The sequence below is a fragment of the Malania oleifera genome, chromosome 9 (assembly GCF_029873635.1).
Source record: "Malania oleifera isolate guangnan ecotype guangnan chromosome 9, ASM2987363v1, whole genome shotgun sequence".
Lineage (NCBI taxonomy): Eukaryota > Viridiplantae > Streptophyta > Magnoliopsida > Santalales > Ximeniaceae > Malania > Malania oleifera.
Genome location: NC_080425.1, coordinates 86,028,076 through 86,051,167, shown reverse-complemented (window position 1 = coordinate 86,051,167; position 23,092 = coordinate 86,028,076). Strand labels below are relative to the sequence as shown.

Below are 23,092 nucleotides of genomic sequence, written 5' to 3'. Positions count from 1 at the left end.
TGCATTACACAAACACACATATACAAAAAAAACTGTTTGCATTTATAATTGAATTCTAATATTGTATGTATCTCCCTGTCCTTACAGCACTGCTCCATCATTCCTTATCTTGTCTTTAATTCTTTTGCATTCTTTCAGCCTGCCTTGCCCTAGCTACTTCATTATTTAAATGCCCCACATGCAAAAAAGTCATAACCACACAGTGCAAAAAAGCCTATTGATGATGATTTTACTATGATACCACCATATCTAGATGATGACCTAAACCTACACTGTACATGAATTAGCTAGGCAGCTCAATTAGCTCGATCCACAGCCGTCTGATCTGCAGACCCTTTGTCAATGACTTTTAATTGTCAATTTTTTCTATCTTCCTTAATCTCTCCAAACAGCCAACTTAGATGATATTGCTATGTAGTAGCTAGTATTGGGTTTTGTAGAGTTTAGTTCTGTTTGATCCGGATGATAACCCGATTTAAAATAATGGGAGATTTTTCTAAGACTTAATTCATAGAGCGGAGACTTGAAACGAAATTTTTTGACCCATTTTATAGCTCATTGTGACCGCTGTTTTGGTGATTGGGGTTCGATTTTTAATGCAGTTTTGAGAGAGAAAAAATTGTATTGCGCACTTTGTATTTTTCCCTGATAATAATGAAATTCTTATAATTTTGTGGGCATAGGAAAACTGACTTGTGCTGTGATTATTTTCTTTTTCTTTGACATGTATTTTTTTTCTATCTTGTTCCTCACAAGTTTTTTTTTTTTTTTTGAGTTCGTGATAATTTTTCCCACAGCAAGTTGTTTAAATAATATAATTAAGGCTTTTGTGGATCCACACAGCAGCCTTTACAGGATACTGTAGTCTGTACATGTATGAACTTTATAGCTCTCTCATGCTTCAATCATCAACCTCGCCAATTACTGTTTTTTTTTATTGTGAACTTTATAGCCCATTTTCTCACGTACATATCGTATAAATGGTAGTTGATGTTCATCTCCCCGCCTGAGAAGGGTAGATGAGCGATATTAAACATTATATCGATCAGCATACAGAGGCCGCCCGGGACCCATCACCAAAGCTCCACTCACTAATTAAATAACACAAATCTTCTCTCCACCTCTCCCATTATTTAGACGTTCGTTTCTCTCTCCCTCTCTCCTCTCTCTCTCTCTCTCTCTTTCTCTCTCTGTGCTATATGGCTCCAGCTGCTGCTGCTGCTGCTGCTGGTGAAGAGTACTACGTGAAGAAAGAAGTAGTGAATAGGGGAGCATGGACGGCAGAGGAAGATAGAAAGCTAGCTGAGGTGGTGGAAGTCCATGGAGCCAAGAGATGGAAGGCTGTGGCTGCTAAAGCAGGTCATCATCTAATTCATTTCTTCTTTCACACACACACACACACATGATCAGTAAATTAAATTACGCACTATATATGAACTGGCCGGAAATTAATTAATTAGCTGGTCGATCTACGACGTTTTTGTTATATAATAATTAATTTAAATTTGCAGGTTTGAATCGGTGTGGTAAAAGTTGCAGGCTGAGATGGTTGAATTACCTGAGACCCAATATCAAGAGAGGCAACATTTCAGACCAAGAAGAGGATTTGATACTTAGGCTTCATAAGCTACTTGGAAACAGGTTAAGACTCTCTCTGTTGTTCTTTACCAGCCGCCAGCCAGCTAGCCATATAACATATCAATTAACAGTTGGGAATTTTAATTACACATTTTGGAGGGTTAACCGTACAATATATTTAGAACTCATCTCTCATCCCTTGCCATTTCTCACCTCCTCCTAAAAGGACCGAATTCAAGACCTCTAGCATGATAAATCTCGAGCTCTCTCTTAAGATTTGAACCTTAAACCTCGAATATGAAAGCTCCGAACTTTAGCTTATGCCTTTGACTGAATTTTAATGACACTTGGTATGGGTACGTGTGTGTACGTAGAGACCAGTTATTTCAATCTTGAATTTATTCATTAATTAATGTAGTATGTTTTGAATTCACAACTAGGTGGTCTTTGATTGCTGGAAGACTCCCAGGTCGAACAGATAATGAGATTAAGAACTACTGGAATTCTCATTTGAGCAAGAAAATCAAACAGAGAGAAAAACAAAATGGGGGTTCTAAACAGACCTCCCAACCCCACGAAGGAGAGGCAGTAGTACCGAAGGTGGAGGCCGCAGAAGTGATCGATCAGAGTGCATCCAAATTCAGCACGGAGGACGCAAAACTCAGCTCTAGATCCGATGAGTTCTTTGATTTCTCAAACGAGGGGCCATTGACCCTGGAATGGGTGAGCAAATTTCTTGAACTGGATGAAGGATTCGATCTGCATGTGAACTGTTCATGAAATTGAAATCTTCCATGATTGAGTACCCGATCCATCATAAGAGCTGTAAATCAATGAACAAAAAAATCTTTAAACTTATGCATAGAGTTTGGAGCAGAGGAACGCTGTGCATGTCAATCAATCAAATGGGTCTGCAGCAACGGTACAAAATGCAGCTAGCTGTGGTGTACTACTATGCACATTGAAATTAATAATTACCCTGTGATTGGGGTTCTGATGGATCCACCCATGCCATTTTATGAGAAAAATTTTCTATGCTTTTTCTTGGTTGCCAATCAAGGAGGCTAGATGGGGAAAAGAAAATCATGGGGAGCCAATTCACGCAGCTCAAAAGATGCGCAGGAGCTAGCTGTAGCTAGAGCTGGGGAACTAGTGGCTTGGCATGTTGTTAGCAAAGGGTTAGAAAGATTATTCCCTTTGATGAAAGGAGAGTGAAAAGGTAGCAGAGAAGGGTTACCAAAAGAATAGGGGGTGGAGGTGGGGGTTGCTGTGTCTGAATGATCTTGGACATGGCTTAGAGAGTTAAAGCTAGCAGCAGCTCACTAAGCTGATGAGACAAAAGGCAATTCCGGATTAACAGTATGCATCATTTTTGCCGATCAGTTTTCTTTTCTTTTCTTTTTTTATTTTATTTTATTTTATTTTCCTTTTGGGTAGCAGAGCCCAATTATTTCCACACTTTTAGCCAAGACCTGGAGGTGATGCTCACGTGCAGGATGTCTCATAAATGGAGGAGGGCCAACTTGGGCTTGGCGTTTGCTTTTAGATGCTGGCAGTGTTCTGTTCTGAGCCCCTCTCAGAAATTTTACGGAACAAAATTATTTCATTCCACACAATAAATAGCAAAGCGACAAGCTAGATTAACTGCCCCTGCCAAAAGAGTGACACTGTACCTTCACCTTGGGTTAACATTTTTTTCAAGAAATGAAGACCTCGCGTCTTGAGTTGGGAAGGGAAAATCGAAAAATCGAACAAATAGCAAAATCAAGTTAGATCAAATCAAAAAATTGATTAATCTTTTTTTTTTTTTTCAAAATTCGTAGTCTATAGTTAATCAAATCGAATTCATATATTATAAATATATAAAATATATAATTTTTAATAATTTAAATTAAAAATAATTTTATTGTTCTAAGTCGATATTTAAATTTTAATAATAAATATATTAAAATTTACATATCGGTTTTGGTTCGTATTTTTTAAGGAATCAAGATTTTAGTTAACAATTTGGAAAGTATGATTTGGTTAGTCAAACCATGCCTAGCCCCAATCGGAGTTCATAATGTCATTAGTTGACTTGATAAAAAGTGTGCGAAGTCATGTCCTACTATGTGCTTGCCATGTTAACTTGTGATATAACAGGCATGTGACAAATAACATTAATCTTTAACCTTCAAAAGAAATAAAATTTTATCGAGACTTATGATTGCTCATGCCGAGTTGAATTTAAATGATGAAATGTTTAAGTCATTGATTAATTGATATACATTAGGATAAAAACAAACGAGAATAGGGCAGCAATTAAGGTTTTCTATTTTTATTTTTTTAAAAGATAAAATAAAATAAAACAAAAAGAAGGCTACACATCAAAAGATAGTGTATAACTCATTTATTACCCTTTCTCACATTTTCCTAATATTAGAGTGAAAGAAAAGTATAATGTTCAATCATGGAGATGACAAGGTTACTAGTATAATGGGTTAAAGTTAAAAATAATAACAATAATAAAGACTTCAAGCTCATGAAGATCGAAAGATATGTTAAGATCGGAGGAGTCAGCGCCTCATCAGCCGTCACGTCACCGCCACGTCAGCTACCACGTCAGCAGTGGGACCCATAGTGGGCCCAACAGAATCTACCATCAGGTGGCCCCCATAATGCCACATCAGCAGTGGCCCCACACCCCTGCCATGTCAATAGATAGTCTGTTAACGGCGTCAGTGACGCCGTCAGAAATATTCTGCCAGTCAAAGGAATATTCCGTTATAGTTGACCAGTTTTGACCAAAAGTTTGACTGAGTGTTTTAGAGCCATTTCAGGTCCGTTTTTCGAAAGAGTTGGACCATTTTTAAGGTTTTCGATCGTTTCAGATCCAACCGTACTATCCATTTGAGTTAATTCCATATCTAGATCAGTGAATCGGGACATCAAACGAAAAGACCTCAAAGATCGAAATGTTCAACGACAACAATTTCAGTTTCTGGAAGATGCAGATTGAAGATTACTTGTTTGAGAAGGAGTTGCACTTACCATTGAAGGGTAAGCCAGCATCTATGAATGAGAACGAGTGGGAGTTGTTTGACCGGAAAGCTCTTAGAGCTATCAGAATGACGTTGTCAAAATCTGTGACATTTAATATCAATCATATATCATCTACCAAGTCTTTGATGGATGCACTTTCTAATATATACGAGCAACTGTCAACCGCTAATAAGGTACATCTTATGAAAATGTTATTTACTATGACCATGTCTGCAGGTAAAAGTTTTAGCAGGCATTTGAATAATTTTAATGAGTTGTCAGATCAACTCGCCTCAGTCAGGATTACATTTGATAATGAGATTCGTGTCCTATTGATTCTTAGTCAGTTTCCCGAAAGTTGGAATAGTGTTGTTACTGCAATCAGTAGCTTTACAAGGAAATCAAAACTAATATACGATGAAGTCGTCAGCATGATTTTGACGGAAAAAATCAGAATGTAATCAAACCATGGTTCCACTTCAAGTTCAGCCTTGAACATGGAAAGTTGAGGCAGAGGAAACAGGCATGGATGATCAAGTAACCGTGGAAAATCTAGGCCCAGGCGGTCTAGATCCAAAAATCTCAGAGGTTCTCAAGACACAGGTTCCCAGGGCACAAAAAATATTGAGTGTTGGAACTGTGAAAAAACTGGTCATTACAAGAACCAATGCAAAAGTCTGAAGAAAGAATATGAGATGAGGGCGAAGACAGAAGCAAATGTTGCTTCAGAAAATGATGATATGTTAATATTCTCTTTGGAGAGCAAAAATGAGTCTTGGGTGTTAGACTTTGGAGTTTCATTCTATACCATTTGCAGTAGAGATTGCCTAAAAGAATATACATCAGGTAATTTCGGTAAAGTATATTTTGGCAATGATCAACCTTATGACATTGCTAGCAAGGGGACAGTGAAGATCAAGATGAACGAATTAGTATGGAAGCTGAGAGATATCAGATATATTCCAGACCTAAGGAAGAACTTGATCTCAATTGGTCAATTGGCAGATGAAAGATATAACACAACTTTCATTGGTGATGAATAGAAGATTTCAAAGAGTGCATTGACAATTGCACGAGGTAAGAAAAGTGGTACTCTTTATGTAACTCTTAATGCATGCATGTCTATTACAGTTGTTATAGGAAATGATGATAGCAACATGTTAGCCCTGTCAGTTACACTATTTTGGTTTATATGTTTTGATGATATTAACCTATTTGTTGTTTCTAGTATTTTCCATCCTTACAGACCTTATCCAGTATAGGTACAAAGTGTCGGATACACAGAGGTACCAAATCAGAAGCAAAGATCGGACCTAGTAGACATCAAATAGAAAAGATCGGAAGGACACTGACTCAAAAACACAAAAGCACATCCCTGAGTTTTTATTGTGTATAAATTAATTGTAATAAGGGTTGTGTGAGTGAGTGCGTATTATAACTCTTGCGGTGTGTGTCTTGCATGATTTCTGAGTAAGAGTTGAGCCATTGCATAAGCATACTAGGACACATAAGCATATATTAGCTGCACAAAAGTAACAAACTCACAATTCATAGTTTTCAAAGTAAAAACAAAGAGTTTGTCAAAATAATCCTATACTCAATTAAGTTTTCAAAATGGGACAAGTGTTAAGTAATGTATGAGTTATAAACATTTTCAAAACTTGGTCCCGATTTTACAAAACTAGCTCTACGTCCTAAAGTCCTAAAAGTCAAGCATATTTTTAATAAAGGACATACTAAGCATATAAGATATCGAAACGAGTTTTAAAATATGTTTTCATAAAACAAGATATCTTATATTTATGGGAAAACTCACTTGGACAAGTTTTAATCTTCATTAGACTTAATATATTTCATATACTTTTGTCTAAGAATATTTTAAGTCATTAAAACGCTTTTTGACAAGGAAAAACAAAGCAATCGTCACTACCATAGTGCAGCTTTGAGTCCTGAACACCCTTAGGTATTTTAGGCATAACTTTTATTATAAAAATCCAAATGGGACGATCTTAGTGTCTATGGAAAGCTAAGACAAAATTCCACAACTTTAATGTTGATCACTTTTTTTGATTCAGGGACCTCATTGACGAACACAGTGGATTCTTTGACGAGTGCAGTGTATGGTGAGTCGATGAGTACAGGGCCTAGTCGACAAATTCAACGGGCAGAACCGCTCCAACGGGCGGAAAATGGCTAGTTTACCAAATAAAATAGTTTTTCTTCCCCCCAACGGCTAGTTAACGGCTCCTTTGGATTTTGGGCTATAAATACAAGCAATTAGACTTGTATTAACATGGTTTTGAGCATTGTTGATCATATTTGTGAAAAATATCATTTTATCCAAAACCTAAGCACTTTGCACTTTGCATTTTAGTCATTCTTCAAAAGTACTTAATCCTCTCTTGCTCACTTATCTTGTAAGATTCATTCCTTGAGAGAATAGAGTAAGGATTTGGTTGTGTTTCATATTGGCTCATTTAAGGAGCATTAAATTGTATTTCCAATCTCTTGTAAGGTTCTTTGTGAACCATTGTTGTAAGGTTCTTTGTGAACCGAAGCGAAGGCTCTTGGTGAGCGCGGTAGGGGTTTGTTCCCGAGTGTAGGGATTTGTTCTCGAGTTGTAAGGCTTCTCCGCCAGTGAAGGAATATCTTTAGTGGATTGTGGAATCCTTGGCTTGGTGCTAAGGTGTGGACGTAGGCTTGGTGTCGAACCATGTAAAAATACCTGTGTTGTTCTTTCTCTCCCTTAAACTCTTTATTTTATATATTGTGCATGATTTATATTTATATTACGATATAATTTCTCGTATCTTGCCAAGAGTTTTCATTTTGTAGAAAAATACGTATTCCACGAAAAGAATCTATTCACCCCCCCCTCTAGACTATATACTCCGGGTTGGGACTTCCAACACAACATATGACATCAACGACTCGGATACCTGAGTGAGAAGGGGCTCGGGGTGATGCACTCAAAGGGTAAGTTAAGTGATTTACAGTCGGTGAAGATTGACACATATGAGAATTGCATATTTGGGAAACAGAAGAGGGTTAGTTTCTAGACAAACATCAGTACCCCAAAGAAGGAGAGACTTGAGCTAGTCCATTCAGATGTATGGGGACCAACGACCATTTCATCCACAGGTGGGAAGCATTAATTCGTAACATTTAATGATGATTATTCATGGAAGGTATAAGTTTAGTTCCTAAAATATAAATATGATGTTTTTGATGCTTTTAAAATTTGGAAAACAATGATAAAAAATGAAATTGGTTTAAAAATCAAGAAGTTGAGAACAAATAACGATGGTGAGTATGATGATACCGAGTTTAAGAAATTCTGCTATGAGCATGGTATTTGAATGGAAAGAATTGTACCATGTACGCCTCAACACAACGGCGTAGCCGAGCAGATGAATAGAACGTTGACAGAAAAATCCAGAAGCATGCGTATGCAGTCAGACTTGCCAAAGATGTTTTGGGCAGAAGTAGTCAACACAACAGCTTATTTGATTAACAGGAGTCCATTAATACCATTAGACTATAATCTACCAGAAGAAGTATGGAGCAATAAAGAGGTAAGACTTTCACGTTTGATAGTTTTTGGTTTTGTTACATATGTACATATCAATGACCATGTCAGGAATAAGTTGGATCTGAAATCCTATAAATGCACCTTCATCGGTTATGGTAGAGATGAATATGGGTATCATATTTGGGATGATAAAAGCAAAAAGGTGATTAGAAACAGAGATGTGATTTTTGATGAAAATGTAATGTACAAAGATAGACACATAACATAACCTACAGAGTTTAAAACAAACTTTATAGATGTGGATGATGTTCTAGAAGGTGTAAGGACACGTCAGCGGAACACCGAGAATCTTTAGGCAGAGGAACCTGTGGAGCAGATTATTGCACCACCACCTCATACTCCAGCACCAGAGCTTAGGAGATCTTCTCGGTAGCTTGTACCAAATATGAGGTATATGAATCATTTACTTCTTACAAATAAAGGAGAACATGAATGTTATGTTAAAGCATGTCAGGCAGGAGATTCGAGCAAATGGGAGCTTGCAATGAAAGACGAGATGAAGTCTTTAACTCCAACAAAACATGGGAACTAGCTAAGTTGTCCAATGGTAATAAGGCTCTTCACAACAAATGGGTGTATAGGATCAAAGAAGAGCATGATGGATTTAAGAGGTATAAAGCCCAGTTAGTAGTTAAAGGTTTCGAACAGAAGGAAGGAATTGAGTACACTGATATTTTTGCACCAGTTATGAAGCTAACAACCATCAGATCTGTCTTGAGTATTGTTGCCTCATAGGGTTTACATCTTGAGCAGTTGAACGTGAAAATGACATTTCTTCACGGTGATCTTGATGAGGAAATTTATATATAATAGCCAGAAGGTTTCTTAGTTAAAAGTAAAGAGAATCTTGTATGCAAATTGAAGAAGAGTTTGTATGATCTTAAATAAGTTCCTAAGCATTGGTACAAGAAATTTGACAGTTGTATGCAAAGGAACAATTTTCAAAAGTGCAATACCGACCACTATTACTACTTCAAGAGGTATTGTACTAGCTATATTATCCTATTGTTATATGTTGATGATATACTAGCTGCGGGATAAGATATAGAAGAGATCAGAAAATTGAAGTTGCAATTGTTAAAGGAATTTGATATGAAAGACTTGGGTATTGCAAAGCATATTCTTGGGATGTGGATCTCTAGAGATAAGCAACAAGGTACATTGTGGTTATCTCAGTCAGAGTACATCGGCCGTATTTTATAGAGGTTTAACATGAGCAGAACCAAAGCTATAAATACACCATTGGCAGGTCACTTCCATCTCTCTAAGGATCAGTCTCCCCAGACAGATGAAGAAAAAGATTTCATGGCTAAGGTACCATACGTCTCAGCCGTTGGAAGTCTAATGTATGCTATGGTTGGTACCAGACCAGATATTGGCCAAGCAGTGGGAGCTGTCAGTGGGTATATGTCAAATCCAGGGAAGACACACTAGGAAGCAGTGAAGTGGATTTTGAGATATTTACGTGGCACTATTGATAAGTGCCTATGTTTTGGCAAAAGCGATTTGAAAATCCAAGGGTTTGTAGATACTGATTTTACAGGTGAAATTGATCATCGCAGAAGTACCACCGGGTGTATATTCACTGTTGGCACAACAGCTGTTAGTTGGATGTCACAGATATAGAAGATTGTTGTTTTATCTACTACAGAAGCTAAGTATGTAGTAGTGACAGAAACCAGTAAAGAGATGATTTGGTTTTAGGGTTTGTTAACGGGGCTTGGATTAAACCAAGAGAGGAATGTTTTGTACAGTGACAGTCAGAGTGCAATACATCTGGCAAAGAACTCTGCATTTCATTCCAGAACTAAACATATTAGATTGCGTTATCACTTCGTTAGATCTCTGATAGAGGACGACATGTTGACACTTGAAAAAATCCAAGGTAGCAGAAATCCAGCAAATATGTTAACTAAGATGGTGACTATAGAGAAGCTGAAGTTGTGTTCAACTTCAATTACTCTTCATGCCTGAAGACATATTTTGAGCACATCATTTATTCATATACTGATACTGGTTGAGGATGCATCTTCGTTTCCAAGTGGGAGATTGTTGTGCTAGAGCCAAGAGATGTGTGAGCTATGATCTGTAAGTTGGAGATGCGTGAGCTGTTATATACAAGTTGGAGACGCATCCATTAATTGTAAAATAATGAAATTCTTCAATTTTGATTTATTGTGATTGATTACCAGCTATCTATAAATAGAGGATCTGTTGAGAGATAGAAAATACAAAGAAGAAGGAGAGGAGTGAGGAAGAAAGAAGAGAGAAGAGAACTGCGTCTGAGAGATTGTAATTTTCCCGGTTGTATAATGAAATTGTGGTGTGCTCCGTGGACGTAGGTTGATCTAGACCGACCAACGTAAATTTGTGGTGTCTCAATTTTTCTAGTGCTTGTTTATTGCTCACAGGGTCCTAACAAGATAAATATAGATGATTTTGTGATGTTGCTTTAAAATGAATATAGGGCACAAAAAATATTAGTTGCATATATTAAACTGAATTTAGGTGGCGTTGCATATTAGTTATTTTATGATAACTATAGATATTTTTAAAACATAAAAATAAAAGTTGGTCTAAAGTTGAATTTCTCAATTTGTTTATCCTAAACAATATTTGATGTAAAAGAAAAATAAAGGATAAATCTCTTCATTTAAATAAAAATTTACATGTTTAAACTTTAATCATTTGAAAAATTTTCAGTTGTATTATAAGTTATTCAAGTGCAAAAAGTTTTGTTTGTAGTTGACAATTTAATTAGCTTGTTGTTTGGAGTTAGTGCGTAAAGTCTTGTACGAATTTTTTTTTTTTTATTTTTGCAAAATTGTTTGAAAATGTTGAAAAGGAGACCGAAGGTAGGAAGTAAAATTTTTTTTTTTTAAATTTTTAAAGGAGGAATTTAGTAGAGAAAAATGTATTCAATCATTGAAAAACAAATTGATGGAGAATTAATTTAAGTCCAATTTTTAACATCAATAGTGACACGTCATTAATTTTCTCTCTAAAAATAAAAAAGTTTCATTCTAACTGCAAATTTTGTAATAGAATTAACTACGATGATTTAAAAAATTAGCAAGTAATTTAAGAAAATTTTACGATCAATTTAGTTCTAGTCAGCGCTGATACACATAAATTAATGTTCAATGAAACTCAAACATTTTTCTTCTGATTCTCAATCTCGTGTTTGTAATTCCCACGACTCTCCAATCTCGAGAACCTAAAATTCTTATATAAAATAGGTAAAATCTTACCTAAACGTGTTATGTGTGATGGTAGCCACCTAAACTAAGATATACTAGGTATTACAATTGAAAAAGCCTACTAGTGCAAGTTATTTAGGAATCATGTTCTAGGTAAACTAAAAGTTTTTACACTAACAAATTTACTCATTAAATTCACAATCATTCCCTAGGTTTGGAAGCAACTGCTAGCCCAGTTGGAGAGGTTGAAAGCAATGCGCATTTTTTTTTCTCTTCCACTTGTGCACAAAAGAGATCATTATGTGGTATAGAAAAGTAGAGCAACAATGTCCTTGTGCTTGTTCTTGTGCGTGTTGTTTTCTCTCATATTTCTTGGGGGTTATAATTGCTCCCACCACTCAATTAATTAATTTTGTTTTTGAGTTGACTACAAAAAATATGTTGAGAAACTTAGAAATTTTTTGCAACCACCGTGATGAACTTGAGCCTTTCAATATAAAATTTTAAGAATTAAAAAATAATGCGCTATTTTTGTAATTTTTTAAAAATTATAATAAATAAAAACTGATTCTTTGAACTCAACATGCATGACGTGATTTGATGCTCTCTCTAGGGCAAAAGAGTGCCAAGAGAGAGCAACAATTTATAAAATTTTCATAAAACAATTGCATAGGTTTAATACATATGAATAAAATAAAATTTATCAATTAATTTCTTTAATTTTTTATTTTACTCCCTTTCCATCTCATTCATTCCATAATGGGAACGTAATACAAAATCTTTTGTGGGCAAATGCTTCGACAATAATTAGCAATATGATCACCAATTATATAAATGCAACAAGAACCTATGAACGCTTCAATAAATTATCAATAGGCAGAAAACACTTATCCCATCTTTGGGAATTAACATTTCAATTTTTTAAAAATTTAAATTTGTATGAATTTATAAAATCTAAATTTTATTTAAATTGACACATGCAAATCTTAAACTTGAAATTTATGCTGTTCAATATAAAAATACTTGGAAATCACCGGCCTAACAATTTGATATCAGTTTTTGAGCTGGGGTATCAACACAACCTGCACTCGTTGGTAAATCTGTAACAGCTTTAGCTGTGGACTTGTATTCACCCACCTCATTTCCTTGCACCCTTTTCTTCCTCACTAGTCGCCATTCTTGAACTCAAAACAGTTGGTGACATTGAACTTGACAGGTCCATCCCGCAGACAACAGTCACTACACACAAGCAGCTTTCATTCCCTCACCCCATATGTACTCTTGTGAATTAACATTATCATAACTACCGACTGAAAACATCCAAACAAGTTGATCTTCATATATATCTGTGTGTGTGTATTTTAAATGCTCCCACCAAACACTGACCCTAAGAAACAGAAAATTTTAAAATAGAAAAATGAAAGCAGGCTACACAGAACAGAGAAGTGGTGACCAGGAGAGAGGCGTGGAATGACACAGACAGTTTTATGTACAAGAAAACAAATCTGAAAGACAAACTCACCCTCATATTTTGCCCTGAAGCTTAAATCAGAAAGCTCAAATCAGAATACAATGAAGTGAATTCCAGATGATCATGGGAAATTAATTTCTTGAAGGACTGAGGCAAAAGTTTCATGTTTTTGGTGCATGATCTGCAGTAGAACTGTATTTTATTGCAGGAGTCAAATGAGCACAAGAATCAAACAGCTTAAGAGAACCACAGAACTTATTTTATCTCCAACTGCAGAGTCTCTTATCTTATTCTCATTTCATCATGCCATCAGACAGAGCAGGACTAAAGTCTTATTGAGTCATAAATTATCTAATAATGGGACAAAGTATTAACTTTCAACATCAAAATGTACAGGACAATTCAAAGCCACTAAGGGCATTTTTAGAGAAAAGGTAATGAAATAAAGCATCATAGGCATTAAATTAACACAGTAAAACCTCGTAAGTGCTGTCACCTCACACTGAGTGCAGGTTTGTCTTCAGTAGATGCATCATTGAAATCATGTATGTAGCCATGAAAAAAGAGAGAAGAAAACAAAGATGCAATCTCCAAATATACTTAAAGCAGAATATTTTAAGCAAATATCACATCATGTTGCATTTGTTTCAAAGTTAATATTTCTGTGAAGAAATAGGCAACTAAAGCATCAATCTACTTTTAAGAATTATATAACTTGGCATTTTTAAGAGTGACTGCCTACGCATACAACAGAATAAGCGTGGAGAATTTCTCCATCACCAGTACGAATTAGATAAAAAGTATACAGAAAGTCTGCAAGTACAATACAGTTGTAATACGTGGTAAATAGCACTCCACAACCATTTTTCTCTTCCAGAGTTTTATTTTTGACACATTTGCTTTACACATGGACAATCAGACAATAAATCATGATGAACTGAACATTTACCAAAATATGCAACGAAAAATTCCTTGCATGCAACTTCACTGCCTGCTCACTCAATTCCAAATTCCCAACGGCTAAAAGATGCAGCTGAAGTTGTGTTTTTAACTTGCAAAGTTAGTGTTGAGGTCACGAGTTTTATCTGTCAATGTTGAACTCCCAACTCACCATATGAATAGTTAAATCATGAAAACTGCTTAGACCCATCAGCCCCATGCCATGGAACAAGCATAATTAACCAGCAGTTTGCCGTCAAAACCAAAATTCTGCAATATTAAAGAAACATATTGACAAAATCAGTAATAAAATTCCATAAAATAGGAAATAGGAATGAACTAAAGCTCTGAAAGGAATAGAGAACAAAAATGAATTCAACAAGAAAATACCTTACTGGCCAAAAGACCAGCTTAAATCACATATAATTTACTGAATTGTTCTAGAGCAGTGGCTGAGAGAACAACTTCACTTCGATTCTCATGAGAGCAGGAGATATAATAATAATAATAATAATAATAATAATAATAAAAGAGCCTTTTCTCCCTCCTGTTCGTCATTTCTTTCTTCTGGTTCCAAGCTTTATTTTTCACAGGTAGAAATGTTCTAAGTGGACTAATATTAACTATTCTGTTCAATTCGTGGTATGTCCTAAAAAGAACTCAAACAACATAGTCATGTAAGTTCACGTAAAAAATGAGCAGCAGGAAAAACAATGTCCATCAAGGCTCTAGACATAAATAAAGATAATTATGAGTTCTGGTAAAAAGATAATAATAACTATCAATAGAAGATACTAGATATAACCCCAAAACTTGATCTACTTGGATTTAAACGAAGCACTCCACCTTTGAATACCCAGCCCAAACAAATGGATCCATAAAGTTCAGAATCTAGTGATGGAGGACCACCGATGGAGAATTTTAAGCATTCATATTGCAGCTACAAATTTTGAAATTTAAATTATTCTAGAATTTTTAGTTAGCTTAGGGTTATTATGATTTATGAGTATTTCTAGTTTTTAGGTGTTGTGTAATTTCTTTCCATTTAATGTTGGCTGTATAAATATTTTGTTTAACTGTGTCCTGTACATCAGAATTCAGTTGTGAAATTTGAATCAAACTTCCTTCTCTCTCTCTCTCTCTCTCTCTCTCTTCTATTTTCCTTCTTCCTTTCTCAGTTTCTCCTATCTTCTTCTCCCTTTGTATTTTCTCTACTTCCTATCAATTTCTCTCTCTAATATCCTCTATTTCTTCTCTCTCACTCTACCCTCTCTTTGCTGTCCTAATCATCTAGGGAAGCTACTGGTAATTGCCATTTCATTTAAATTCTTTGCAACCCTACTAAAAACAAACCAGCATACACAGTGTCCAGGTCCACTGCTTAAAACTTAGAATGAGATATGCGATGTGCTCAGGTGTGTCTGGGTATTTCCAATATGTTTTCTCAATACCAGACAAAATAAAAATAAATAAATACATTAGCACAAACAGCACAATAGGTAAGACACGTCTACATAACTGACCAAAATTATGACATATCTAGGTCCTCCATGGTAGCCTTGGAAAGAAGCATACATCTGGTTGATGCTCTTATGAAGTGTTGGGCCTTGTTCTTAACTGTATGCAGACACATGATATAAAAAGTAGATATCTAGTCTTGACAACTATTTTAAATTTGTGCATATGCACAAAAAAATATACAAAATACAAAATGTACAGTTGTGATCTAAAGACTTACATTATAGAGATCAATAACCAATTCATCAGGGTTTGGCGAAAAGGCACTGTTCACGTATACAAACTAAAGAACAAGTAAAAAGATATTAGTATGTCAAGATTCCAAACATACTGAAATTTTCAAGAAAAGATCATTATGAAAGAATTTACCAGTGTATCCCTGTGAAGTTGCTGGCGAAGAAAGTCAATCACTTTAGCAAATTTGTCAGTCCCAGCTATCTGTCATTTCAAGAATATTCAACACAAATTCCAACAACACGGATGGTAATAAAAAAATACACAAGAAGCTGCCAATTAATTTCCACAAAATATGCTAAATCGGCCATATTGATATTAAGTAAATAACAGAAATTCGGAATTCCAGAACCTGCTCCATTGTATTTGATTTCTTAATTTAAATATGAGTCAAAGTTCAGCACCACATCACAACAGTAATCTAGGCAAAAATCTAAAACTTAAGTAATATTAAGCTAATTGTTCTTGGGTAGGAAGCCAAAAGAGGACGGGTGTCTCCATCTGATCATGAAAATTTCAAGTTAGGTGAAATATAAACGATCATTTGTAGTTCCCATATCAATGACCATGCGATGAATGTTCAATTAATTTGCAAAAATTGCATACTTTGATTGGCTCAGGCACAAACATCAAAGCTTAAATGCACACTATGTAGGCAAGTTTTTCTAATATAAGTATCAATTCAAACATTTATAACGTATGGGCTGGAAAACTTAAAATTAGATGCGGTTGACAAACTATGCTCACACATGACTGGTACATAATTTTCGTTGTTGGACTCCAGTTGATTTTCAATGCACCACATTGGCACTGCCTTTAGCTAACATGATATCCAAGTGACTTTGTATTCTTTGTCGTCTTTCTTTAAAAAAAGGTCCATAATTCCCAAGTTGGTTCCTAATTCTGGATATTTTAGCATTATCTGGAAGGGTGATACCACCCTACGCTGGGCAACAAAAATGTGTTCAATTCAGAGAATTTGAAGCAATAAATTGCAATAATCTCTCTCTCCCTCTCTCTCTCTCTCTCTCTCTCTCTCTCTCTCTCTCTCTCTCAACTGAGGGTAATTTAGCATAACCTAGTTAAAATGATCCACTTTCAACCAAAAGTCAGAGTAAAACTATTAAAACCCACATTCACTTCAACGCAGAGAAACAAATTTGTTCTGCGAATCTACAGCAAGGAATTCGTCAACTGATGGGGAAAAAATCCAATTTATCCACAAATCCAATATGGGAGAATAAATTAATAGAGAGCCAAATAAGGCCCCAACATCCCAATCCAATCTAGGGTTTCAAACACGCCTCGCAAATTGCAATTGAAATCAAAACGTTACTAGAAACGCGCATTAACGCGTAAATCCCAACGCTCACCTTGAACTTTGCTTGCTTGAGTATTGGAGCATCTCCGGTAGCTCTCAGATGCACGACAACTGCTTCAAAAACAGAGCGAAGTCAATTGCACATTTTAGGGCATTTCATAAAATTGATTCAATTGTATAACTCCAAATGAACTGAAAGATAATTAAAGGTTCGAGGGTGATCGGAAGAATTACCTTTACGAATAGAACTCGGCGGATCTGCAGCCGCCATAGCTCCCTGGTTCGTAGAGCTACTTTGAGGGGAAATTCTCTTTCGCACGAACTTGTTTGGGCGGTTTTCGTCTATTCGTTTAAACCGGATTTAGGTATGACTAGTAATCCTTTAATAAACTATTCAATCCGATCCAACCCAATTAATAAACGGCTTAGTCAGGTTCAATTGGGCAACTATCGAACCGTTTAACTTTTTATTAAAAAATATTAAATTTTCTCAATATATATAAATTAAGATTTTTATGCATATATGATGAATAAATAGAGATAAGGTACAAGTTCTATAACAAAAATGGTAAATAGGTTATAAGTATTATTTTTAAAATTTTAATTTATTTTTTAAAAATATTTAAATAAAAAATAAATGAAATAATAAATAAGTGTTATTAATTCACTTTAGATATTAATGAGAAAGGAATAAATGAATGTTAGTTTTTTAAAAAAATATTTATCTCATTTGATAAAATTTTAAAGAAAAAATAAAATAAATTTATTATATATTTTTTAGTGGGTACTTAATGGGTAATTCATTTGCTAATTGAATATGTTTGGATTTGTGATTTATTCACCAATTTGTAAATGAACTAATTCAAACTCAACTCGTTTAGTAACCAACTATTTATGACCTGACTCAAATATGATCTATTGACCCATTTTGTCTAGGGGTGACAAAACATGTTAAAAAGTGACCTGTCACTCCCTGTTTAGAGTATATATGAGTTTAAGTTTAGGAAGAGGTGATTTGTTGATAAATGGGTCAACTCAAGCTTGACCTAGACAATAAACGAGTTGAACAGGTTTGGGTCAGGTAACCTTCAAGTGATCCGTTTACACAGACAAACAGATATATATATATATGTTTGTTTGTTTGTGTAAACGGCTGTTCACTTTTAGGCTGTTTTTTCTTTTAAAAAAAAAAAAAAAAGTGACGTTTTTTTATGAAGAAAATTAAGTCAACTTTGGTTAAATATTTTTTAAAAATAAAAATAAATAAATTTTATTTTTAAATGGGTGCTTAAGGGATACCCATTTATTAAACGGACAAATGTAAGTTTATAGATTAGTCACCCATTACTAAACGGGTTAATTCAAATCTGAACCTGTTTAATTTCCACCTGCTTGTGACCCATCCAAATCCGATCTGTCAACCCATTTTGTCACCCCTGCATATGGAAGTAGTCTAGGTAAGACAAATCATGTGTCACCAAGTCACCTTAATGATTAAATGGAGAATCGTCTAAACATGTCGTACGACAAACATACCTTATTAATTACCTAAGAGATTAAAATATGAAATTACTCGACACTCAAATTGTCAAGAAATTACAAGCAACCACTCAAGCAATAGAAGTTGCGCAATCATTAAATAACAAGACAAATAAACATTAGATAAACACGTCAAGAATAATTAAATTTTTGTCAACTATAATAGTTAGACCTTTAATATTTAGAAAATGATCCCAATTTATGATTAGACTTTTAATATTTATAAATGAATTGAGTTTATGATTAGAATTAATGACGTGAATTTATGATTCGTAACTTTAGAATTATATAAATTTGACCCTAGAGATCTTTCAACACATTCAATTCAATTCACGTAATGTGATAAATAACAATCACTTTAGCATCCACACCACTTTATCCCTCTATTTCTACTTCTTATTGTCCCTATTTCCCTAACTTATCCCTTTCATTCGCTCTCCTTATCACTTTTCTTTTCATCTCCATCATTATCTTCCCCCTTTTTATAATTTTTATGACTTGTACGACTCTTAATTACATTATCCTTATCCCTACACCTGAGGCTATTATAACGTGTTCAACATTTATATACATTGATGATCCACAACCTAATAACTTAAGTTTTTAGGTAAAGTGGTAATTTAACATAGTATTAGAATTTTGATTACCAGGAAGTCTTGGGTTCTAGTCTCGTCGTTCGCGTTTATTCTGTGGTGTTATTTATCATTTGTTTATCTTTCTACGTGCTATTGGGCTGCACATGCAAGGAATGTTAAAACTAATAGCTTAAACTTTTATATAAAGTGGTAATTTAACATAATGAGTTCATTTACATTCAAACCACGAATATTTAATATTTATAATATTTTAAGACCTTTAAATAGTTAGACCTTTAATATTTAGAAAATAATCCCAATTTATTATTAGACTTTTAAAATTTATAAATGAATTTAGTTTATGATTAGAATTAATATTTTAAATATTTAAGAAAAAAAATGATAAATATGCAAAGCTCCTTAACAACCTTTCAAAAAACGCTGGAGATGTGGTAACATGTAATATTTACAAGCTTTCCAATAAAGCTGTTATATTATTTGACTCGGGAACAACGCATTCCTTTATCTTCCGGGGATTTGTTAAACTGTGTGGATTAAAGATGCAACAATTGGGTTATGAACTGGTAGTGGCTACGCCATCGGGATCGGTAATTGTATGTAGTAAAGTAGTCTGTGATTTTCCAGTAGTGATCCAGGGAAGGGTACTATCAGTTGGCTTTATAGTATTTGACATGTATGACTTCGATATCATCCTAGGGATGGACTGGTTGTCTTCCATTTATGCTAGTATCAACTACCACAAGAAAGAAGTGATGTTTAGACCTTCAGAGAAGCAGGAATTCAAGTTTATAGGGTCGTGTGTGCGTTCTGCACCACGGATCCTTTCAGCTTTGCAGGCTAGTAGATTGCTTCGGGAAGGATGCCAAGGGTATCTGATGTTTGTGAAAGACACGTAGGTAGAAGAACGTATACTAGAGACAATTTCTGTAGTGCGCAAGTTCTCTAACGTGTTTCCAGAGGACTTGCTAGGATTACCTCTGGACCGTGAAGTGGAATTCGTTATAGAGTTAACTCCAGGTACGGCGTCGATATCGAAAGCTCTGTATCATATGACATCAGCTGAACTGAGAGAATTGAAAGAACAGCTTCAAGAGTTGCTAGATAAAGGGCACATTCGACCGAGTGTTTCTCCTTGGGGAGCACCTGTGCTATTTGTGAAGAAGAAGGACAGGTCGATGAGGATGTACATTGACTACAGAGAACTTAACAAGGTAACGATAAAGAACAAATACCTATTACCTAGGATCGATGATCTGTTTGACCAACTACAGGGCACGCATATTTTCTCTAAGATCGATCTACGGTCTGGGTATCACCAATTGAAGGTGAAAACGGAGGATGTTCCGAAAACAACTTTTCGAACTGAACACGGCCATTATGAATTTATGGTTATGTCATTCGGCTTGACTAATGCACCTACAACATTTATGGATTTAATGAACTAGGTCTTTCACGAATACTTAAACTAGTTCGTCGTGGTATTTATTGATGACATCCTAGTGTATTCTAGGAATGCTGCAGAACATGAAGTTCATCTGAGATTGGTATTGCAAGTTCTCAGGGATAAGAGGTTATACGCTAAACTGAAGAAGTGCGACATCCGACTGGAACAAATTTCGTTTCTAGGGCATGTAGTGTCCAAACAAGGAGTATGTGTGGATGTGAGTAAGATAGAGACAGTAGTGGACTGGGCGAGACAAAAGAATGTTTAGGATATCAAAAGTTTTCTAGGTCTTACAAGTTACTACCGACGGTTCATAGAATGATTCTCCAGTTTAGTAGGTCCTTTGATGCGACTCACGATGAAGAATGTGAGGTATGATTGGACTGATGAGTGCAAGCTGAGTTTCCAAGAGCTGAAATGGCAACTGGTTACTGCTCCAGTTCTAACCATTCCATCTGGGGATGGCGGATTTGTTATCTACAGTGACGCCTCTAAGAAGGGTCTTGGTTGTGTTATAATGCAATAGGGCAAAGTAGTTGCTTACGCTTCTCATCAACTCAAAGAGTACGAGAAGAATTACCTAACATATGATATAGAATTGGTAGCGATAGTGTTTGCATTGAAAATCTAGAGGCACTACATGTATGGTGAAAGGTGCGAGATTTTTATTGATCATAAAAGTCTTAAGTACATTTTCACCCAGAAAGAGTTGAACATGAGACAGTGTAGATGGCTTGAGTTGGTAAAAGACTACACATGTACTATTAGCTATCACTCAGGAAAAGCAAATGTGGTAGCTGATGCTCTGAGTCGGAAGTCAATTAATGTGTTAGTCTCTGTAGTGGGAATTCAGCATCAGATCTGTATGGACTTGGAAAGGTTGAGCTTGGAGGTAATGGAAAGGAATCATGAGGCTATTCTTGCTAGCTTGGTGGTAAATCCAACCATACAGTAAAGGATCCGAGCAGCGCAGAAGGAGGATCCACAGCTTGTTGAGATTATGGAAGGAGTCTAGAGTGGGTTAAAGCCGGATTTCAATATCTCCGGTGATAGGATTTTGAGATTCCATAACAGAGTATGTGTACCGAATGATGTCAAAATTAAATGGGTTATTCTGGAGGAGGCACACCGTTCGGTCTATTCCATACATCCTGACAGTACGAAGATGTACCGAAGTTTGAGGGAATCTTTTTGGTGGTTGAACATTAAAAGAAAGATCGCCTGATTCGTAGAGCAGAGCCTAACATGTTAGCAGGTCAAAGTAGAGCACCAGAGGCCAGCAGGGCCACTTCAACCACTTGACATCCCCAAGTGGAAGTGGGAGCACATCTCGATTGATTTTGTAACGGGATTACCTGTGGCAGTGTGTGGGCAGAATGTTATATGGGTTGTAGTTGATCGGCTGAGGAAGACTGCACATTTCATTCCTATCAGAGTCAACTATTCATTAAATAGGTTGGTAGAGCTATATGTGCAGGAGATTGTACGATTCCACAGTGTTCCTGTTTCTATTGTTTCGGATTGAGATCCATGTTTTATGTCTCGTTTCTGGAAGAGTCTATAGGATGCCTTGGGATCGCAGCTCACATTCAGTACGTCTTTCCACCCACAAATGGATGGGCAGTCTGAGAGAACTACTCATACGTTGGAGGATATGCTGCGGGCATGTGTACTGGATTTTGGTAACAGTTGTATACGGTATTTACCACTGGTTGAGTTCGCAAACTGATTCAGCAGGCCTCTGCGAAGGTCGAATTGATCAAGGAGAGAATCAAGGCAGCTCAGAGTCAGCAGAAGAGTTATACTGATACTCATCGACGAGAGCTGGAATTTGAGGTAGGAGATATGGTGTTTCTAAAGATTGCTCCAATGAAAGGGGTGATGAGGTTCAGAAAGAATGGGAAGCTAAGCCCTCAGTATGTCAGGCCTTTTAAGATCTTGAAAAGGATAGGTTCGGTTACTTATCAGGTGGCTTTACCCCCAGCACTATCCAGAGTTCATGACGTGTTCCACGTGTCAGTACTAAGGAAGTATGTGTCAGATCCATCACACATGCTAAATTACGAACCTCTAAAGATCAGTGATGCTTTATTGTATGAGGAGGTACCAGTACAAATATTAGATCAGAAAGTTTAACAGTTACGGACTAAGGAAATACCACTAGTGAAAGTATTGTGGCAGAGCCATGCAGTGGAAGAAGCTTTATGGGGTTAGAAACTAAGATACGTCAGAAGTATCCTCAATTGTTCAGAGACGGATAAGTTAGTCAGGTAAGTGAATGTATGTATGTTAGTATGTTTGGTAAGTAGTTAGGACCTTCGGAAGAGTTTTGTATGTATATTGCAAGCTTCCTAAGCTTTATGTTGTAGCCACGGTATTCCTCTACCATAAGTGAGAATAGGTAATAAATTCGAGTCGGAGCTGCTTTATAGGCAGCTGTTGACTCTTCTATAGATCTCTGACGTAAGGTAGAGTGAGTTTAGTATCGGTTTGTGAATTTGAAGGACGAAATTCTTATAAAAGGGGAGATTGTAGGGACCCGAATTCGAAAAATAAATAAATAAAAAGAGAAGGGAAATTAAAAAGGATAAAACAACAGAGCTCGTCGACGAGGCTCCATTTCTCGTCGACGAAGTCTC

The 23,092-nt window shown here is 35.8% G+C and overlaps 2 protein-coding genes across 4 annotated transcripts; one reads left to right on the top strand and one right to left on the bottom strand.

Moving 5' to 3' along the window:
• Positions 1 to 1,134: 1,134 nt before the first annotated feature.
• LOC131164202 (transcription factor MYB3-like) lies at positions 1,135 to 2,436 on the top strand. Its single transcript, XM_058121218.1, has 3 exons — positions 1,135 to 1,359; positions 1,512 to 1,641; positions 2,019 to 2,436. Exons 1-3 carry the CDS (start codon positions 1,200 to 1,202, stop codon positions 2,356 to 2,358), a joined length of 630 nt encoding a protein of 209 aa, XP_057977201.1. The 5' UTR covers positions 1,135 to 1,199; the 3' UTR covers positions 2,359 to 2,436.
• An 11,171-nt stretch (positions 2,437 to 13,607) lies between these two features.
• On the bottom strand, positions 13,608 to 17,345 carry LOC131164250 (ubiquitin-like protein ATG12). 3 transcript variants are annotated; one of them, XR_009139235.1, is made up of 6 exons: positions 17,109 to 17,226; positions 16,927 to 16,985; positions 15,689 to 15,757; positions 15,540 to 15,602; positions 15,325 to 15,418; positions 13,947 to 14,071 (listed from the first exon to the last, which is right to left on the bottom strand). XR_009139235.1 is itself a non-coding variant. In XM_058121297.1 (5 exons), exons 1-5 carry the CDS (start codon positions 17,143 to 17,145, stop codon positions 14,012 to 14,014), a joined length of 288 nt encoding a protein of 95 aa, XP_057977280.1. In that variant the 5' UTR covers positions 17,146 to 17,345; the 3' UTR covers positions 13,608 to 14,011. The 3 variants fall into 3 exon arrangements, 2 of the variants coding, with proteins under 2 accessions (XP_057977280.1, XP_057977281.1); XM_058121297.1 differs by lacking the exon at positions 15,325 to 15,418 and having other exon boundaries at positions 13,608 to 14,071; positions 17,109 to 17,345; XM_058121298.1 differs by having other exon boundaries at positions 13,608 to 15,418; positions 17,109 to 17,261.
• Between the last annotated feature and the right edge of the window lie 5,747 nt (positions 17,346 to 23,092).